This window comes from Pseudoliparis swirei, chromosome 24, assembly GCF_029220125.1.
Source record: "Pseudoliparis swirei isolate HS2019 ecotype Mariana Trench chromosome 24, NWPU_hadal_v1, whole genome shotgun sequence".
Lineage (NCBI taxonomy): Eukaryota > Metazoa > Chordata > Actinopteri > Perciformes > Liparidae > Pseudoliparis > Pseudoliparis swirei.
Window position 1 is genome coordinate 15523028 of NC_079411.1, and position 20764 is coordinate 15543791.

At 44.7% G+C, this 20764-nt stretch overlaps 1 protein-coding gene across 9 annotated transcripts in view; it reads left to right on the forward strand.

Annotated features, from left to right (window-relative positions):
- The window catches only part of slit2 (slit homolog 2 (Drosophila)), an 85119-nt gene that overhangs the window by 11577 nt on the left and 52778 nt on the right, over positions 1 to 20764 (forward strand). For all 9 annotated transcript variants that reach the window (XM_056408774.1, XM_056408767.1, XM_056408768.1 and 6 more), the window contains one exon: positions 5055 to 5126. In XM_056408774.1, coding sequence (XP_056264749.1) covers positions 5055 to 5126 — 72 coding nt within the window. The remainder of the gene's footprint in view (positions 1 to 5054; positions 5127 to 20764) is intronic.

Below are 20764 nucleotides of genomic sequence, written 5' to 3' on the forward strand. Positions count from 1 at the left end.
ATATATTTAACAAAATTTGCTTTTGAGAAGAAAATTATCCATTTGGCCAATTGTGCTTTGTAGGTGTGAGTCTGTGTTAAAAGTTTAGAAAAAGTATCTGAAGTATGGGTAAGCGCTTGTTAGCGATTGAAAAAACCTGTAAATAAAACACACATGCATAACTTATCATTAATTAATAGAAGGAAATTAGACTTCTCGTCTGCAGAGGTCGTTTTGACATGAATTATGGCCAAAATCCTCCATCCTGTTGTGGACCATTTTAATATTCTCAAAAACGATCCCGCTTTTTCAGTCATTTGAGTTGGTACACGCTTGTTATTGTCAACTCTCCATATATAGGTCCGTACGACATCTTACAAAAAGTTACTACTCATTTTCTGTGTGTTTTCTCGAGAAATCCAGCAACATGTGTCAATTTACACTCCAAGCATGGAGCCTTTTCAAAGTAGACGTAGGGGACGCGGCCTTCTGGCTGAAGGATCACTTCTTAATGGACCCCTCCACCGCCCCATTAACCTGCCACCTCGTGTTCTTACTTATCCTTCGCCCGCTCGCGAAATTAAAAAAAACTCAAGTTTAAATTGTTCAACTTCTGAACCCAGACGCGAGGGCCGTTGCTGTTCCGATATTTGTGGGAATTTCACAACATGGAAAAAGCAGAAATGGTGGTTGGCGGAAATAAATGACTTCAAATGAAGCAAATTATGTAAATAACCACAAAATGATCCTATGAGTAACGTTAGCTGTGAAAACAGCATTATCATTAAAATCAATGACTTAATCAGCTTTCTCATGTGATTCTAAATTGAGCCGGCCGTGGCGGTCAAGGCGTTAACATGAAATTATCACACACGTCGGAGAAAAATGATGAATAAATTCATGACACCTTAAAGCAGGGGTCACCAACGCGGTGCCCGCGGGCACTTGGTCGCCCGTAAGGACCAGATGAGTCGCCCGCTGGCATGTTCTAAAAATAGCTCAAATAGCAGCACTTACCAGTGAGCTGCCTCTATTTTTTAAATTGTATTTATTTATTTAGCTATTCTTGTTTAAATCACACTTACATGTAACTTACAAATGACAATATATATATATAAACACTTAAAATGTAAAATGTTTTTTGTGTTTAATATAAATGAACTCTGACCGAGTAAAGTTCAAAGGTCAGTATTGTGCGCATGACCAAAACGTAGCGTTTGTTGCGCTCTTACAAACAAGCTAACGTTAGCGGACGCAGCTAATATGAGGAGAAGAGTTACCCCAAAAATGTCAGAAAAAAGAAAGAAAACATATCATTTTCACGACGAATGGGAGGTAGTTTTTTTTTACCACTGTGAAAGGATCCTGCGTGTGTTTAATTTGCGGGGCAACTGTGGCAATAGCAAAGCGGCACAATGTGGAGAGACATTTTACTACGTGTCACACAAGCTACCATGCTAACTACCCACGGGCAGCGCACTGCGCGCAGAAAAAGCCAGCGAGTTAAAGGCAGCTTTGTGCAAACAGCAGTCTTTTTCACTAGACCGGTTAAAACTCCCAAAAAGCAACGAAGCCTCGTTTAGAGCTACGCAATTCTTGATGAAGAAAAGAAGGCATTTACAGGCGGGAGGTTGTCAAAGAAGCAATGATGATAATTGCTAAAACTGTGCTTGAAGACGAGAAGTATGGAACCGATGTACTCTCCAGTCTCTCCGATGTTCAACTCGGGCAACTACAATGGTAAGAAGAGTGTCGGCGATGTCTGGGAACTTGACCGACCAGCTGGACCGTGATCTGGCGAGGTGCGGTGGTTCAGCATCCAGTGTGACGAGTCGGTGGACAGCAGCAGTACGGCGCAGCTGATGGTCTTTATCCGGATGGTGTTTGATGATTTCTCCACAAAGAAGAACTTGACACTACTGCCCTGAAGACAACTACGAGGGAGTTGACATTTATAACGCAGTGAAGGAGTTTTGGTGGAAAAAAGGTGCCGCTGGAAAAGCTGGTATCAGTGACTACGGATGGGGCTCCTGCTATGATCGGCCGACACATAGGATTCGTTGCTCACTGTAAAGCTGACCCAGAGTTCCCAAAGTTTCTGCAGTACCACTGCATCATACACCAGCAGGCCTTATGTGCAAAGTGATCTGCTTTGAGCACGTAATGACTCCCGTCGTGAAGATCATAAACAGCATCCGCTCCAGAGCTAAACAGCACAGGACATTCAAGGTACTTTTGGAGGAGCTGTCAGCTGAATATGGTGACCTGCTACTACACACAGAAATCCGATGGCTCAGCAGGGGACGAATTTTGCAACGTTTTTGTCACTTTTGGGTGAAATCAAAGAGTTCATGCAGTCCAGAGGTGAGGACACCGTGCTGCTGGAGGACACTGAGTGGATACTTGACCTTGCATTTTTAACGGACATTACTGGAAAACTGAACAGTTTGAACTGTGAGCTGCAAGGCAAAGGTAAAACTATCGCCGATATGATAAGTGCTTTAAATGCATTTAAAGCTAAGATGAACCTTTTCTCTGTGCATTTACAGAGTAAAAAGTGCTGCACTTTCCTCTGTGCAGATGGTGCTGAAAGACAATGCTTCTGCATCTGAGACTTTTGACAAAGTTGCAGAAAAGTACTCTCAGGTCATAAACAGAGTTGGGCAAGAGTTTGAGAACAGGTTTTGTGACCTGGATCAGCTTGAGCCATGTGTGTCGTTCATTTCTAATCCTTTCATGAACGTGGACATATCATGCATTGCTGAGCAGTTAAGTGCAACATTCAGCCTGGATGCTGAACAGGTGGAGATTGAAATTGTAACACTGCAAAATGACCTCCACCTCAAAGCCCACCAGGCTGCACCAAACTTTTGGTGCCTTGTTGACACAGAAAAGTACAGTGGTGTATGCGCAGCACTATGAAGGTTGCAAGCCTGTTTGGTTCAACTTATCTTTGTGAATCAGCCTTTTCTGACATGAACTTCATCAAGAACAAACACAGAACACGCCTCACTGATGCACATCTGCAGGACTCACTCAGAGTTGCAGTGTCAAGTTACACACCAGAGTACAACACACTAGTTAACAGCATGCAATGCCAGGCTTCCCACTAACTGACAAAGAAACAGATAACAAATTTGGTGTCCAGTTCAAAGTGTGACATGATTTATTTAAAAATTTGAGAGTTGACTTTTGTATTTTACATGAGTTATTATTTGTACAAACATGGTGCAAAGTAATTCATGATTTGTTAAAAATGTTAGTGGCTAGCTAGTTAAAATGGGATATTGTGATTTCACAAGACTGTCTTAGAAGTGATCATTTAAAAATGTTCAATTTGAAAAATGTGCACTTAGAGAAAATATAAAAATAAAGTGTTGCATATTGATATTTATCTGTTTCTATATATATTTATTGTGAGAAATCATGAAGATGATCAGTGTTTCCACAAAGATAAATATCATTAATTATTAATAATAACATAGAGTTAAAGGTAATTGAGCAAATTGGCTATTTCTGGCAATTTATTTAAGTGTGTATCAAACTGGTAGCCCTTCGCATTAATCAGTACCCAAGAAGTAGCTCTTGGTTTCAAAAATGTTGGTGACCCCTGCCTTAAAGGAACCCGACTGGTTCTGGTCCTTCACTATCTTTGCCTCATTCGCTCAGTCTCCTAGTCTGACAGCATTGTATCTATTTTAAGAGAATGAGCTCATATGCCCCTCAACCCCCCACACATCTCCATCCTAATCCCTCCTCCCAACCTCCAGGTCCGTGCTCTCACGCTGGGGAGGTCTGGCCCACTAACGGGGCGCTCACAGCTGGTAGGAATGGGGCTCTCTGTGGGACCACGTGGGGCTCTTAGCCGCCAGAGCCGGCGTTAGCGGAAGAGGGGTAAATAATTCAGGAACACCGTTCCCCGGGACGTTAAATATTTAGGCGGCCTCTGATGTAACCGCGGAGTGCGAATGGGCGCGCGCGTTTGTGCACTTTGTGGGCGGAACGCGGACCCCAAGGAGCTGACGTTATCCGTCCTCCCCTCGGGAAGCAGGAGGAGGGGAAAGACGAGGCTCAGCCAGTGAGAGCCTTTACAATGGAGTTGGGGACATTTTTGGAGTGTTGTGTTGAAGTAACTTCTGTGGTACTTTTTCAATCTTTGTGTTTGTGTGTGTAAACGTGTGTGTGTATATCAGTGGCCCTTCTTATTAGATTGAAGTCACTCTTTCTTCCTCCTGCCTCCATCCTTCCCTTATTCTTTCCTCTCGTCATTCTCCTACAGTAGCAGCCGGCACAGCATACGTTGCCGGGTCTGTTTGTGTGTGTGTGTGTGTGTCTCAGGATTAGTTTCAGCAGTCTGTCACTCATTGTGTCACTCCTCTGACTCACATCATGGCACAACCACTAACACACACACATACATACACACACAAACCTCTTCCACTCAACCAGGGTTAAATGATCGCACAAAGATTATTAATCTCAACTTCTCTGTCCGTGTGTGTGTGTGTGTGTGTGTGTGTGTGTGTGTGTGTGTGTGTGTGTGCGTGCGTGATGACGGGTTGTTGTGAGTTCTTCCCCTGTGAGGGCCTTGTTTACTCAGTGGGGTCCTTTTCACACATTCGGTAGCCCGGCCAGACTGCCTGTTTGTTTTTCCCACATCATCTCCTCTCTGCCTTTGTGGTAAAAAAAAAAAGTCCCCCCACACAGCCCTTCCCCTTCATCTGAACCCCTTCTCTCGTCTTCCTCCCCCTCCCGCCTTCCCTTCGTCCCTCTCAGGTTCACTGTTTGTCTAGCACCCATGTTGCACCTCTTAAATCAGAAGCTAAACCCAGAGTCGTTTTTTGTGCGTATCCGTCCCCGAACATGTTTTTAATGTCTCTATCAATCTCCTTGGTCCCTGCATGACTCCTCCAACTAGGCTGAATAAACACATACAACATAATCTGATATGATGCTCAGGAAACACAAATCTCACCTTTAAAAAACTAATCATACGCACATGTAACCGCTTCGCCCACACTGTCTGGAAGTGGATACGGAGAGTATATCCCCTAATTTATGCTGTGTTTTTCCAGGCGCCTGAATCGGAATAATCTGGCCGTCTTCCCCGAGCTGCTTTTCCTGGGAACGACAAAGCTTTACAGACTGTAAGTGCTGTTTTTTTATTTATTTTTCTCTCTCTCTCTCTCTCTCTCTCTATCCATCACTCTGCATTGTGAACTGAAATATTGTTCTGAGACATCCAGATGAATTGTTGCGATGGCTCGTGCTGGTCAGACACTGCAAACGGATGTTGAGACGCACGGAAGAAAATATCCCGCCGAGTGGTCTCGCTCTGGATGAAGGAGCGAAGGGAGACGATTTCATGTGGCCCTCTCCATAGAAGCCAGTTCAGTAGCTGATGGAGATTAGCACTCCAACAGCTGCTGCCCACTGGGAGAGACGTGTGTGTTTGTGTGTGTGTGTGTGTGTGTGTGGATGGGGAGGAGAAAGGGAGCAGGACGGATCAAGGGAGATATGAGCAGCGAACCACAGAAACAGGTTTCTCTTCTGAAGTTACACTTCGGGTTTCGCAGGCGGCTTCAGTTCCAGAACATAAATGTTCCAGTTTGCCTTAGAAACTGGTGAAACGGCGCCTGTTGCCGTCAGGCCACTTCCTTGCTCTCAGGCCTGAGCGCCTGCGCTGTAAACCGAGCTGCGCATTGTCAGCACCGCCCGAGCCGGGCGGCAGCGCCGCTTCGAAAATCTGTGGGAAATGCCTTCCCGTCACGGCCGTTTGTGGTCCCGGGAATAATTATGGTCGCATATATTTATACGTGTGGCTGAATATATTTATCTGAAACAATATTGAAATGCTCAGATGATTCAGAGAGTGTGTGAAAGTTGTTTATGTTCTGCGGCCGTTACGGCGGTTGGCTGGGCTCGACCTGTCGTGTCTGTGGGCGTGCGTCTGTTTTTCTGTGTGTGTGTGTGAGTGAGTTTCTCAAGGCCAGAAGTTGGCATATTGCTCAGCGTGTGGGCCGAGGTAAAAATACAACTCGGATACACTGCTCTCTGCTCAGCTGTCGCAGACAAGCGGCCTCTCTGTGTGTGTGTGTGTGCGTGTGTGTGTGTGTGTGTGTGTGTGCGTGTGTGTGTGCGTGTGTCTCCGCCTCAGCTCTCCAGGTGTATGTGTTTAGCAGAGGGTCCCTCATCTGATGCACTTCTTCGATGACCCCCGCACCCACACACACACACACACACTCACACGCCCGCACACACACTTCATTCAGCATAACAGCATTCATTATGTTGTGTTATAATTGTTTAGCTTTTTTACACGGCCAAATATAAACCGGTATAAATCAACTGTAGACAGAGAAAGAAAGGAGACTGAAGAGAAAGTTGCTAAATGACAATCAGGAAAAGAAAAAAAAGTCCAACTGGCGCCGTTGTAGCCACAAAAGCTGCGAGCAGCTCCATCAGACGTATGGAGTCATTCAGAAGAAACGACGACCACGGAGGCTTCGCCAACAGTATTTGTGGTCAATATTCTTATGTCTCCGTCTCCACCCCCTACAGTGTATTTTTATTTTGAGAAAACACAACAAGAAACCCTTGAGAACCTCCGAAGTGGAATCTTGTTAGGTTTTACATCGAGGTCAGAAGGTATGTGCGAAACCGGACCCACTTTGGTTCTTGCGACAGTACTGCTATAAATGAACACTTGCTCAACCTGCTATTATGAAAATTATGTTTTTACTCTTTTGGGGCTTTGGAAAAATCTGTGTGTTTATGTGTGTGTGTGTGTGTGTGTGTGTGTGTGTGTGCGTGTGTGTGTGAGAGAGGTAGTGAGAGGAAGTTTAGGGCACTGAGGCAGGTAAACAAGGCATTACAATAGTCCCGTTGTGAGGAAATAAAAACATGAATCATTTTCTCTGTATTGCTAAAAGATGACATTTCTCAGATTTTAAATAAATATTCCTGCGTTGGTAAAAACATGTTTTACTATTTGTCTGTGTTATGTCCAAAGCTTAGCTCGCTGTCAAAAGTAACTTTCAGGTTTTTAGCAGTGCCCTTCATATTTGAGGTAAAGGAACCAGAGTGTTGTCAGAGTTCAACTTGGCGTGCTTGTTGTGTTCAGAGGATTTAATGAGGAGCTCGAACTGTGAATCATCTGCATAACATAAATGAGATGTTATGCTGCGGAATGGTTCGACCTGAAGGAAGCATACACATAGATCCTTGAGGTATGCCACATGCTGTCCGTGCAGACGGGAGAATCAATTGACACATACTAATTTATATTGGACAGATAGGAAGAGAACCTCAAATAACCTATGGCTGAGGCCATGGAGGCGATATGGGGAGGGCAGAGTAGAGTCCTGGATGCTTCCAGATCTGCCAAAGAGTCAAATGTAGAAGTGTACCAGCCCACTTGGACCACTACATGTAAAAGGATCAACACAATTAATTATTCTGATGAAACGATAACCCTGCACACTACTTTTTGATAACCTCCCACGCTGCCTAATTTGTTGTGGTATGTTGTGTATACATGATGAAGCTTCCCGATGATGACTCATGAGTGTCTGTCGACTATAGAGTTAATAATTTAGCGTCTAGTGAAGAGTAGGGTTTGAATGAGTGGTTTCAGACAAAGTTTAAGATTGAATTCCGCTGTGATCTTTGACAAAAAGAAGCAGCCGTCCAGGCCGTTAGCCGACACCATGCCACCGATCAACCGACACTAAAAATACCTCCCATCAGTCACCAGTTTATGAGTTTATTAGTGTACCTGGTGTAAACTGCTCACACACCCAATACAACAGCCCCGCAGTCAAGCCTCCCTTCATGGAGGTTATATTGCTCTGACTCTGTTTCTTCTTGATGATCATAAATCTTAAACCAAGATACACAAAAAGCAACAAAGCTAAATTAACAAGTAAAATTGGTTTATTTCATTTATCAAATATACCAGAAATGTAAAAAAACAAGTGCACCAGATTCAATTCTTACACACATCATGAAGCTCCTTTTAAATTATTCAGTACGACCCGATTGTTTTCCATCTCTATACAGACGACACAACGTGGGCCGTGAGCACGTGTGTTTGTGTCACGATTCTTCTCTTTTCTGCACGTCCCGACCAACTCTCTCTCTCCCTTTGCTGGGCAGAACTCAGCAGAGAGATGAAAGAGGGAGAGATGAAAGAGGGGGTTGATGAAGGGAGGATAAGAGAATGGGTCATTGCTTCCACAGCTGAACATGCCTGAGTATGAGGCTCTATTGATGGGACGGTGTTGGTGTGCATTCATGTGTGTATTTATGTGTGTATTTATGTGTGTTATGACGCTGCTCGGCCTCTTCTGGCAAACGTCCCTCGGCAACAGCTTTTCCCGGTTACGCGGTCACGGCGTGTCTCTCTGTGTTTGGTGTCGAGTCGGGCCGTTACCAAAAACATTGACTTTGTGTTGATTTGCTGGAGCAACGATGAAGTGAAAGATGAAGTGAAAGATGGAGGAAAAGAAGGAAAATAAATTGAAGGGAAGTTAGTTGTGCCTCTTGTCCGTCATCCTTCCTCTGAGAACGGAGAGTCAATATGGGCAAGCTGATTGAGAGGAGGAAAATGCAGACTTTAAATGAGTTAAAGCGCCCCGGGGTTTGAATTGATGAATTGATGAGTTGATTTTGTGTGTGTGTGTGTGTGTGTGTTTATGTGTGTAATAGTCACTAATCCTCTGCTAAACGGTGCCCTGATGAGGCTTTACCAGGCAGCATTGTTGCTTAGCAGCCTCGAAGGTTGTGGCTTTGTCTTTCTGTGAGAGCTTAACCCTGCCGTGCACACACACACACACACACACTCACACAAGCACACACACACACACACACAAACACAAACGTACTACCTCAGCCGAGGCGACAGGCTCAGCACAATGGTCACAAGAGCGCAGGCGTCTTTCACAAGATGTGGGCTTTCCCAGCGTGTCAACGGTTAGCCGGGGAGGAGGAGAAGGATGAAAGGAAGGAGGAGGAAGGAAGAGGAAAGAGGGGGTCAAAGGTAGAGGAGATGAACGTTTTTCCTCTGAGCAAATCATGCATTTTTTAATTAAGACGGAGCGCGTCGGGCCTTTTGGTTGCCACAGTGACGATGACCTCTGGGCCCTCGCAAAGGTCAAAAGGTGAAGAATGTTCCAGTCAGGAGATCTAAGCAGGTGGTGATTTATACGTAGAAGTGAGAAGGGGTGGGGGGGTCGTCTCCTCCTCCTCCTAAGAAATCATGACAAATGAAACTTGTAACAGCTGTGGATCCTCCAAAGGCACGGGTTGTTTTTCAATCTAAAATCAAACTTGTAGCGGTTAGAACCTTATTGTGCAACGTGACCTTCATTAAGGTCATCGTACCACATTCTACGAAGAACAATTACATGTAACAAGTATTATGTATACGTACATAAAATACATACATACATGAAAGTCATCCAATCCCATTTGGTTAACCAGGCAGTCGTTGGAGTGGAGTCATCGTCTTGTGAACCATGACGGAGGCACATGTAGTGTTCAGAGTGGACGGGTCCAGACACAGTGCCGGACCTGGTCTCTAGAGATCAGGAGTCAGTGGTTGGTGTAAGCCCCACATTTCACTTTGGTTAAGGTTACTGAAAGCTGAATTATGGAAAGCATCGTCTCAATGTCGGTGAACAGTACATTGTTAATATTAATCTGATTTATTGAAGGGACCGTAATGTCTAGGTTCCGGCAAAGCATCAGAAGAGACGGCACTTTGCCTGTGAGGAGACAGAGATATTGTGTCTGCAGCTCAAGGGCAGCTACACGCCTGACCGTATTCAACATTCAAGTTTCAAGTTTCAAGTTTCAAGTTTTTATTGTCACATCCCCTTTTATACAAGTATAATCGGTTCGTGAAATTCTTATGTGCAAAACTCCCGACAGCAGTAGCAGACTAAAAAAAGAATAAGAATGAGAATAAACTATACAATATCCACACACAAAAAAAGAAGAAAGTATTAACAATATATATATAAAACAATGTAATAGAATATACATCATGGCAATATATATATATAAAACAATGTAATAAAATATACACTTTTTGAGACTATATATATATATATATGTATATACATACAATATATATATACAATATATATATATATAAACAATGTAATAAAATATACACCATGGCCATAGATATTCACAGAATATGTTCTGGTGTGTAGTGTTAATGAGGGTCTCAGTCCTTGTTCAGCAGCCTGATGGCCTGACTGAAGAAGCTGTCCCTCAGTCTGTTTGTGCGGCACTTGATACTGCGGTATCGCCTGCCTGACGGTAGAAGGGTGAACAGTTTGTGGCCGGGGTGGTTATTGTCTTTCATCATCCGTTTGGCCCTGGCCACGCACCGCTTGGTGTATATGTCCAGGATGGAGGGAAGCTCACCTCCACTTGTTATCAGTATTTACACATACCAAGAGGGACGCACGGCCAACAGACAGCCCCCACCCGGGGGTACGAGGGATGGGATATGCACCTGTGACGAGATCTGGGTATAAAAGATGGAATCTTGATGTGCTAGAAAAGGTGTGGTTTTCGGGCTTCAACTTGCATGTTGAGGAGAGCTCCCCGTGGTTTGTACTTTGCTTTTGATCAGTGAATAAACGTCTCCCTAAAGGAGAGAACTACAGCGGACTCGGATTATTGTATAAGCTCTTCCAGGCTGTTCAATTCTGAATTACGTTACAACATCCTGAACCTGTTGTCATCGTTCTCCAAGCTCGCAACTTTCAAAGTGGTCAGTTCAGTGTGCTGTGCACACGGCACAACTCGTCGTTTTCACACTACGTGACTGACAGGTGACAGGCACACGCCAAGAGATCCGTAGTCCTGGATCCCCAATGAGGTCTGCGAACTACATTTTATCACCAAAACAGGCGAGAACCCGGCCGTCATCGCCGTGTTCTCATCATCGTCTGGTCTCCATGCCTCCTCACCTTTCCCCCGACTTAGATCAGTCTGCCAACGCACATTTAGCCTCTCACAATGTCTGAGAGTGGAAAATCATAGTCCGTAGTGTGAACTGGGCATATAACTAATTTTAGGAAAACAAATAAAATATGTGAATGCTTTACAGATGCATCAACTATTACAATTGTTCAGCTTTGCGGATACACTGATTACATTGATTTATATATGTTTATTTTGTATTTATTTTTATTTGGCAGCATGTTATTTTCAAAACTGTCGTTGGGCTGTGAGAGAGCTACGGAGTATGTAAGAGGGAAGGTGTGTGTGTGTGTGTTTGTGTGTGTGTGTGTGTGTGGGGGGGGGGGGGGGTGATATCTCATGTAGCGTTCTTTAACCCCTAAGGGGTGTTGGGATGTCGGATGTCGGATGGATGTCAGGGAACCTTGTTGGAACAGAACTCAGTTGATTAGTGAAAAGTTCATACGCTCTCATCTCTTCCACTCATTTGATGCTCTGTTATCTTGGAAGGTCATCTCTTCCACATCAAGACCATGCTGACCCCGTTGTGATGCTCATGGAGAGGGGAACAGGTAGAGGGGAAACAAGTCTTCCTTCTGGTTGTTCCAGACGACGTTGAAGGGGATTATTTGGTTTTCCTGCCTTTAAAAAAATAAATACCTTTTTAGATACTTATCTAAAAAAAAAGACCAGTGTCTGCTGACAGCATGCTCAGTTGCAGTTGTTTGCATGAAGAAATATTAGGCTGTTGACATTGTGTCCATAGGAAATGCAAATAGCTGCTATTATGTCTGTCCGAGGCGCCTAAAGGCGACTGAATGGGCCTCCCTCTCTCTCTCTCTCTCTCTCTCGCTCTCTCTCTAACAAACACACTATGGCACAAACACACTGCTGTACCATTCAGAAATATTTCCTGTCCCCCACCCTGTTTCTCTGAATGCACTTTAACAGATATAAAAACTCTCTCTCTCTCTCGCACAAACAACACACACACACACACACACACACACATATATATATATATTATGCACATACACAGAGATAGTGTCAAAGAAAAAGCTTTCATTAGCACTCTTGTATGCAGCCAAACAGTAAAAGTGTTTAAAAAAAAAAAAGTATTTCCCTTTCTCGGTCCGGTCCGGTGTTTTCTTACGTCACTCCGACTCACCTCAAGTGCAAACCGACGGTTAGAATAGCGCGTTGAGGTGTTGAGTGTCAGTGACTCACTCGCATTGCCATCATGTGAATCACACGCCCGCCTATCTGGATTGCTCAAGGCCACTCATTCCTAAGAAGTGATTTTTTGTGTGTGTTGCTATTCAGATCCCGACACAATGCCTTAATTCATGCTCGAGCGGTTCGGAGATGGGCTCGCCAAAAGCCCAACTGTTATTATCCAGAGGGCACCGGCACAAAGGATGATGTTACGCAGACAGAATGCAGCGATATGACACGCCCCACTCAACTTCTACACGGCTAGAGCTAACGTGTTCCTGCACGGGGCCCAAGAAGCGACTGTGTGTTTGTGTGTGTGTGGATTTTTCAAAGCTGCTCTGTGCAGCTTTACATTTTTCACTATGAACATTATTTATTCAAAGTGGAATACAATACAATTCATACAATGGAAGATCACTTAAAAACAGAGGTTTGTGAAAGTAAAAAGTCATGCACTAAATCATGTTTGTTCAAGGAAGTTGACATTTTTGATTTAGCTCCGACTAAAAAAAATCTATAATTTCGAGCAGGTGAAGACAAAAATGTTGCTTTATCTTATCTTATTTATCATGTAAAGAGAGTCTGTAGTCCATGTCGAGCCCTCTCCTCACAAATCACAGCTTTCCAAGCGCCAGGATTATGTCAACATGAAAGCATGAGCATTACATCCGTTACTCAACTAATCTGTCGTTTGGGGCTCAGTGGTTTCATGTCAAAGAAACTCTGATTCAAACAACCTTGTTGATTAGTCGACTGAATCATGAATCCTAAAGTCTTTGTTCATGAGAAATATAAATATTTCTTTTTTTAGAAGGATAACTAGAACTAACTCACTTTGCCTCACGACGATTATTTATAAAGGAAAACACATCTCATTTATGACTTTTAAGTTCAAGTACATTTTCTTTTTCTGACTGATAAACTTTAACATTGTGAAACGTTAAAAAAAATGCTTGCAAAATACATTTGATAAAAAGTAAATAATGAAAAAGAAAACAAAAACCTGATAAATTAAGAAACATATCAGATGTGACATTTTAAAATAGATTTCTCGTGTTCAATCTCCAAACACATTTCCGTTTCTGTGCTCCATTTCGAGCTCTGGACGCAGGTCACTTAATCAGCCGTCGCCCAGGGTGTGCCCGTTTCAAGGTTCAGAGCGCACAGGTGAAAGGTCGGGGAGCATCAGCGTCAACCGAACGAGATATCCAGGATAATGAACACGCCGGCAGGGACGGCGCTGCTTTGCCCATCAGATTACGGGGACGACAAGTCATGCCTGGAGAGAGAGAGAGAGCGAGCGAGAGAGCGAGAGAGAGAGAGAGAGAGAGAGAGAGAGAGAGAGAGAGAGCAGACGGAATGAATGAAGGGTGTTTAAAAGGAGGATTAAAGATGTGTTTGCTCTCTTAAATGGTGTGGAAAACAGAATGGGGGGTGAGGGGATATACCTAGGTGAAGACAGAGATGTTTTCTCTATTGAGCTAGCTGTGAAAAGGGGGGGGGGGGAAGAAGTAGAAAGCGATGGACGAGAGCTGGAGGGGAGAGTCAAGCGGAAAGGAGAGGAGAGAGGTATGTCAGTACTTACTGTAGATGGCAGGTAGCCTGAAGCCTGGAGCCAGCGTGTCTGTCAGAAAGAAGTGCGTAACCTGAGTGTGGATTACTGGGTGGGGGGGGGGGGGGGGTCACATACCGAGCCAACGCCAGGAAGAGCTTACCTGGAAGCAGGTAGTTACGACAGTGTGTGAATCCACGCTGTGTGTGTGAGGTCTCCTGAGGATCATCAAAGCGTTTCCTCGCCTCGCCGGTGTGCGATTAAGGGTCACCGTGTGCGGAAGCACCTCCCAGCGGAGACGCTAAATCGCCCCGCATCCTCTCCGTTCCCTCCGCGTCCGCTTCCTCTCCTCACACACTTTCAGCCTCTGCGCTTAGCGTGCTAACACAGCGTTGACGACAGTGCGACGTTTCCTCTTTTGGTCTTTGTCTCGGGCGAGTCGGCCCGGTGCAGTGAATTATAGGAGAGGATGATGCTGGAATCGGGATAATTCAACACTGCTCTACTCACCCTGATCAAAGCCACTCAGCAATATTGACCTCTCACTGTGCGTATCAGAGACAAAGTGTGTGTGTGTGTGTGTGTGTGTGTGTGTGTACAAGGTGCTGAGGAGACTAGTCACAAACTGTGCAGCCAAACATTCCTCAAACCATCATTCGATGTATTTCGCTCCAGCCCTCCTATCACTTGTGGTTGCAAAAACCACAAATGGCGATGACCGAAATAGTGACAGCTGAAAAGCCCAAAAATCAACCAAGATGCTGAAAATGTACGTCTGGTGGTTGAAAGATGTGACGGCCTAAAACCAAGCTGCCGACTGGCATAATGCCAAACTCCAGGCCTCCGAACAGTATTCCACAAACCAACAGGGAACTTCACGGTGACTTCGTCCATTTCTTTCACCCAGTATGGATCATATTGCTTATATTATACTGTCACTCTGTGGAAGAAAGTTTCACCACTTATTTAAAACAATGTCACAGGTTTATTCATGCTGCTCCAAAGAGAGAATAAACTCACTCTCGCTGCACACAAACTAGAACAAAGACCACAAACTGAGCGCTCCCAGTCTCGCCCGTCACATGGTAAACAGAGAGGTTTCAGTTGATGTCAATCAGTCAGCAGACCTAACATGGCTGTCTCTCCCTGCCCCGGGCGCCTCCCTCCCACCCCCCTCTTATCCTCCATCTTGGCTCTGTGTCAAGTCACCTTGTCCAGTCGCACAATATCCCTCCTCCGGGGCAGGCAACTGCATCCCCTCTCTGGCCCATTAGTGCCACTCCACTGGCATAGCCGGCATTCTCCAGCGGGACCGTCATCGCCGGCACTCCATTGGCACCCTTGTCACTCTCCAACCGCCACAAAAGAAAACCTCTCCTGCCCTCTCTCTCTACCTCCCCCGCTTGCTTGGCCCCCCATTTTCTTCCCCTTCTCATCTCTCTCTCCCTCTCTCCCTCTCTCCCTCTCCCCTACTCCTCTATTATCTTTCTTTTCTCTTTGCAGCACCTTTCTCTTAAGTCTTACACTCCACCTCCCGCCTTCTACCCATCTCTCTCCCCCGGGACTAGCACATTGGTTTTGAGAGGCTTATGCAAGACCCTCATCCAGGCTACCGATGCAGTAGGAAACCTGAGAGAGGAAACTGGGAGCTGACCAGCGATTCCCTCCCAGAGATGTTGCTCACAGGACTAGAGCCTCTCACATTATTTCACCAAAAGCTGAGTGTGTTTGAGGTGACCACGGCGACCTACGCTCATTAAAACGCACTATGTTTACATAATGTGAGGACTCCGGGCGGGGGGGGGGGGGGAAACAGACCCTTCACACATCAGCTGCTGTCACTTTCAGTGAATTGCCTGCTTTAGAACCATCATGAAACTAACTTACCGTGAGACAGCGTTGAAATTACAACGTGTGAATGTTGCTGTCAGTCAGAGGCGATTGGAGGATTTGTGAAGATGCAGAGGGAGACAGAGAGAGAGATGTAATTGTGTAGCTGCAGGCTGGTGATAGATCAGCAGGTTTGTAATCACAGGTTGGTACCCGACCTGTGTGTGTGTGTGTGTCTGTTTGTGCGCGCATACCCAAGTGCTTATGTATATTTGTCCCCCCGAGTGTCTAATGACAGGTTCCAACCCTGATGTGTCATTATCCAATTACAGCTTTCTCTCATCTCTACGTTAACGCCATGCCCACCAGTAATTGGACGGCTGCTCTCGGGAACTCTGACCGCTCAGCAAGTGTCAGGGGGGAGAACACACGCATACACACACACACCGGATGCCAGGAGGAGTGGGTAATGCAGGATAAGGCAGCCATCTGATCGTCTAAACGATGCAAAGACAAGTCAGGACTCTGATCATATCACTCCTTCCTCCTCACGCCCGCTTTGCTCTTTCTCCGTCTGTTTCCACCTTGAGTAATACCAGCGACTGAGGGCTCACGTGCTTCCTGTCTTTGCCTCTAAATGGGTCCAAATGAGTTGGAGGAGAGCTTTTGTGTTTTACTCTCTCTCTGTCTCTGTCTCCTCACTCTTTTACAAAAACAAAATGCAGTGGGTTTTATTTTCTTCCATCTTAGCCCTCTTAAATATTTCACACGCTGAAGCGGCTGCGCGCCTCCTCTCGTTTGTATGTTCGGGCCTCGCGACGGTACCACAAAGACAGATTCTTATCGTCGAGAGAAATAAAATTACGGACCATCAGCAGACGTGCAGAGACACAGATGACTGGCAACAAAGGGAGACACTGAGGAGGAACTTTGTGTGTGTGTGTGTGTGTGTGTGTGTGTGTGTGTCTGTGCGTGTGGGTGTGTGTGTGTGTGCAGGTTTCTTCCTGTTCCTGAGTTCAGAGGTCAGGTATTAGAAGTCAGGGTCCACTGCGTCCTGACAGTTCATTGGAGGAAAACATTTATGAGTTCAGAGAGAGGAATTTTAACAATTTACTCTTGAACGTTTGACCAAATCATGTTTTTTATCATTGAAGCTGTGAAAGTCGATGCTGTTTTTTCTTCCCCATCTGTCTCATCTCATCCTAGCGGCAGCTGTTTCTTTTCTTAGAATGTGAAATCCTCACACAATTGATAATGACATCGCCATTTTCCTTTTTTTCTTCTCTTTTCATCGAGTCATTTCCATCTGTTGCTTTCTCATGACTATGGTATTGTGGTGTGGTTATTTTGGGAGTGTGTATCAGGCAGAAAATGGAGTTTCATTTTGAAGAGGGGCGAGGACGTTCCAGGTTGTTACGGACAGAAGTTGGTAGTGAAAGTAAGTGGAGCCTAAACATCTGGGCAGTTTACTTTTGAATACACACACACACACACACGCGTACATATTATATAGTTTGCAAGACAGGCAGCGAGGGAATGAGCAACCCAAGGCTGTGATGTCAGCCTGTTTTACAGCGCTCATGATTACAAGCGACGCTCCGGGTGGGTGGGTTTCTGTCAGTGCGTTCAACAGTGCACAGAAGATTCCTGTCGCCGTAGCGACCAGCTAGGTAACAGTTGACGTTTCCCAGATATCTTCGCAGCCGAGGATATCGTCCTGTTTACATCTTTGCGTCACTCCTCCACATTTAAAAGCCAATTGCCAAAATGCAGAGGTTTCAAAACGTCTGTCCACAAACCAATGGGTGACGTCACCACGACGACATCCATTTCCTATCTAAAGTCTGTGCATCTGTTCTTACACAAACAGATGCACAAAAACATTTCAAAGTAAATAAATGGGAAAATTGTCAAAATTGCGCTACAACAGAAATCTACTTTTACTTTGTGACAACAAAATAACCCTAAAACTCCTCAAATGCATCCAGGTTGAATTTTTTTTCTCTCACACAAACAGCTGCACAGGAACCGTTATCGTAATTATTGTGAGGTTAGGGTGGTATGAGTGTCGTCTAAAGTGTGTGTGTGTGTGTGTGTCATGACCTCAGCCTTTGGTCTTAAGCACCTGGAATATGGAAAGTGGGAGGAAGCGAGAGGAGGGAAGAGACGAGAGGATTATTAACCACAACACATTGCCGCTTGACAATCTGCATGTTCAGACGAAGCCCTGCCCGAGAAAGAAGACCAGCGTTATGCGAGCGCAGCAAGCCGGTCCCCCGCGGGTTCATAAGATCAGCGTCGAAGGCTTGACGGGCCTCATTTGAACCGAGCTTGTACGCAGGTGTGAGTTTGTGTGTCACCCAGCTTCAGGAGAGGGAGGGAGACATTTTGAGTCTGCACTTCTAAAGGAATGGGTGCGCTTTCCATCTCCTGCTTCGCTTCTCTCAATGGCCTCTCTCAGGAGAAAGGAGCCGTCGGGTTGGCTTGGCTGGTTCTTATGGCACTTCAACCGGACAGTTCTTATCCCTCATTTACTTTAAAAAAAAAAAACTCTTTCTTGTTTTTTCTCTCTCGCAACAAACCTTTTTTTATTTTTGTAGGTGTTTTCTCAGTATTGTAGTATTGTCCAACTCTGGTTATTTATTTTATGCCATTTAAAGGGAAATATTGTACCTTTCACCTCCCATTTATATATACACACACACATATATATATATATGTAATTTTTTTTGGCATTTACCAATAACTAATTCTTTAGAAATTATAGCGCAATTTCCCCTTTAAACGTTTCAGGTGCAGACATTTGAATAAAGGTTAAAGGTCCAAGGAGGAGCAATTATCCAATATTTCACCAGGAGAAGCAGAGAGGACTACTTGTTTTTCTTAAGACATTTTCTGCTAATAGAGCCCGACCTAATTCTGTTTTTGATGTCCTTGCACACTTTTGCATGTCCTCACCTCCTCCTCCTCCTCCTCCGCCTCCTCCTCCTCTTTCTCACTTCCCGCCTCCAGCTCCTCTTTATCTCTATGAGTCGACGAGGCAGAAACAGACAGAGACAGGTGATAACTGACGGCCTGATGGTCATGACTGTTGCAAGTCAAGCAGAATAGATGGGTCTAATTGAACACCGCTTTGTGGGTGTACGTGTGTGCGTGTGTGTGTGTGCGTGTGCGTGTTCCTGCTCGTGTTCGTCTTTGTGTCTGCATTCTACAAATGGCAGTCGTTTCCATGGTAGCAATTAAGTTCTGGGAGGTTTCAGGTCAAGGTTAATTAGCATACAGAGATGAAAGGGAGTCAGACGAGAGGGGCTGGGCGTTTGATCGCTGATTGTCCTCCATGACCACTCGTGTGTGCATGCGTGTGTGTGTGTGTGTGTGTATGTGTGTGGGTGTGTGCGTGCATGCATTTTAAACAGTCCACCCATTGGTGTCTCTTCATCACACATTATATCATTGACTAGAGACCGTGAAAAAACGTGTCAGAAGCACCAGATATTTATGGATAAGGATGCTGGTGTTAAGGAACACATTAAAAAACAAACACATCGTCAATAATTTAATTCAGGTTCATTGCAGGTACAAACTGTGGAGACATATCTTCATGTGATATGTTATTCAGGTGCCACTGAATTTGATTTCATGTTTAATGTTTCCCTTTCCAGTTCCAAAAATATGTGCAATAGTCAACATTGAGAGGCAAACATTTTCGGGATATTTACATATATGTAAGAATATTTATATTTAATTTATTTAATGCCATATATATATATATATATATATGTGGCAGCGGGGTGTGTTTAGGCTTGGCTGCAGAGTGGGTGGAGCGGGGACGGTGTCTGATTGTCATCAGCTGGTCTGATGTCCAGCTGATGACAATCTGTGTTTGTGTATCTGCAAGGCTTTGTCTTTAAAAGGAGCTGGATGGACTGAAGACGGGAGTGGAGCGCCGAGCAGAGACACTGCCTGCGGTCCGAAACAATAAAATATATTCCGAAATATCACTCTGGCTGCTCATTCCATGGTGCTTAGAGGGGGAACCTACTAGTGACGGCTAGAAACGTGTCACAATATATATATATATATATATATATATAGTATGTATTTGAATTGCCCCATCAATAACACAAATGATGTTTGTTAATTGAAAAGAGAATTTTTTTGGTGCAATTTAAGCTGGACCAAATAATTATTTGTCCGCCGGAAGGGGCGGGACTTCGCCTTTTAGTTGTTGGCCAATCACGACATTAATGTTCCAAACAAAACATTATTCTGGCTCCAGCTCAATATATAATAAAACTAATAATATATAAAAGCATATGTGCTAAACAACACTACAAACAGCTTCTATATGAACCAGTTACTGTGAACCCCAGTTTGACAGGCCAAAAAAACAATATGAGATTTGCCACATTTGTATTTGCTGTTCTGGTTATTTAGTGTGTTTTGAGTGGCGCTGCTACTCTCCGTCACTTTCCCTTTTCTTTCCCTTCCTCTGCTCTCTGAACTCAAACATCTCAATCCTCACTGCAGAGCCTCTCAGCCCTGTTATTCACAGCTCAGTGATACAAATCCGGCTGCATGCGCGCTCTGCGCGAGGCCCCCCCACTCCCTCCCACGCATATGTGTTTACGGTGATTGATACGCATTAATGATGTAAAACGAACGGCCATTAAAAAGCTGGGAAACCTTAAGCGCCGCCTTGAGCTGTGACTATTAGTCTGAAAGTTTCCGGTGTTGGCAAAACACAAGGGACTGCAGTGGCAGATGTTAGAGGAGAGTGTGTGTGTGTGTGTGTGTGTGTGTGTGTGTGCACTACCAGTAGCAGGTGGTAAGTTTATTTCACCCCTCTGGCCCAAACCCACGGTCACAGGGGATTCTGGAGCAATCTAAAGCTCAGCTGTTGCAGCTACACTTGTGTGTGTGTTTCTGAGAGTAAGCTCTGGGACAGATTGTCTTTTCACATGAGCAAGAGGGTTTCAAAGACGTCCGTCATGAGTTGTAACACAGACATACTGTAAATCTCCCCTCAACAGAAGCCCATATCATCATCAACAGACTAGGGATCTTTTCCTGAGCAGGTACTTAAACTCGCCGCTTTAGTTCGGCTCAAGTGTCGCTTAACCTTTTTTTCTTTTTTCTTACCCAGTTCAAATCTCCCAATCAGATCGTTGTGCGCTCTCACCTTTTGACTGAAGCTCATTAAGGCTA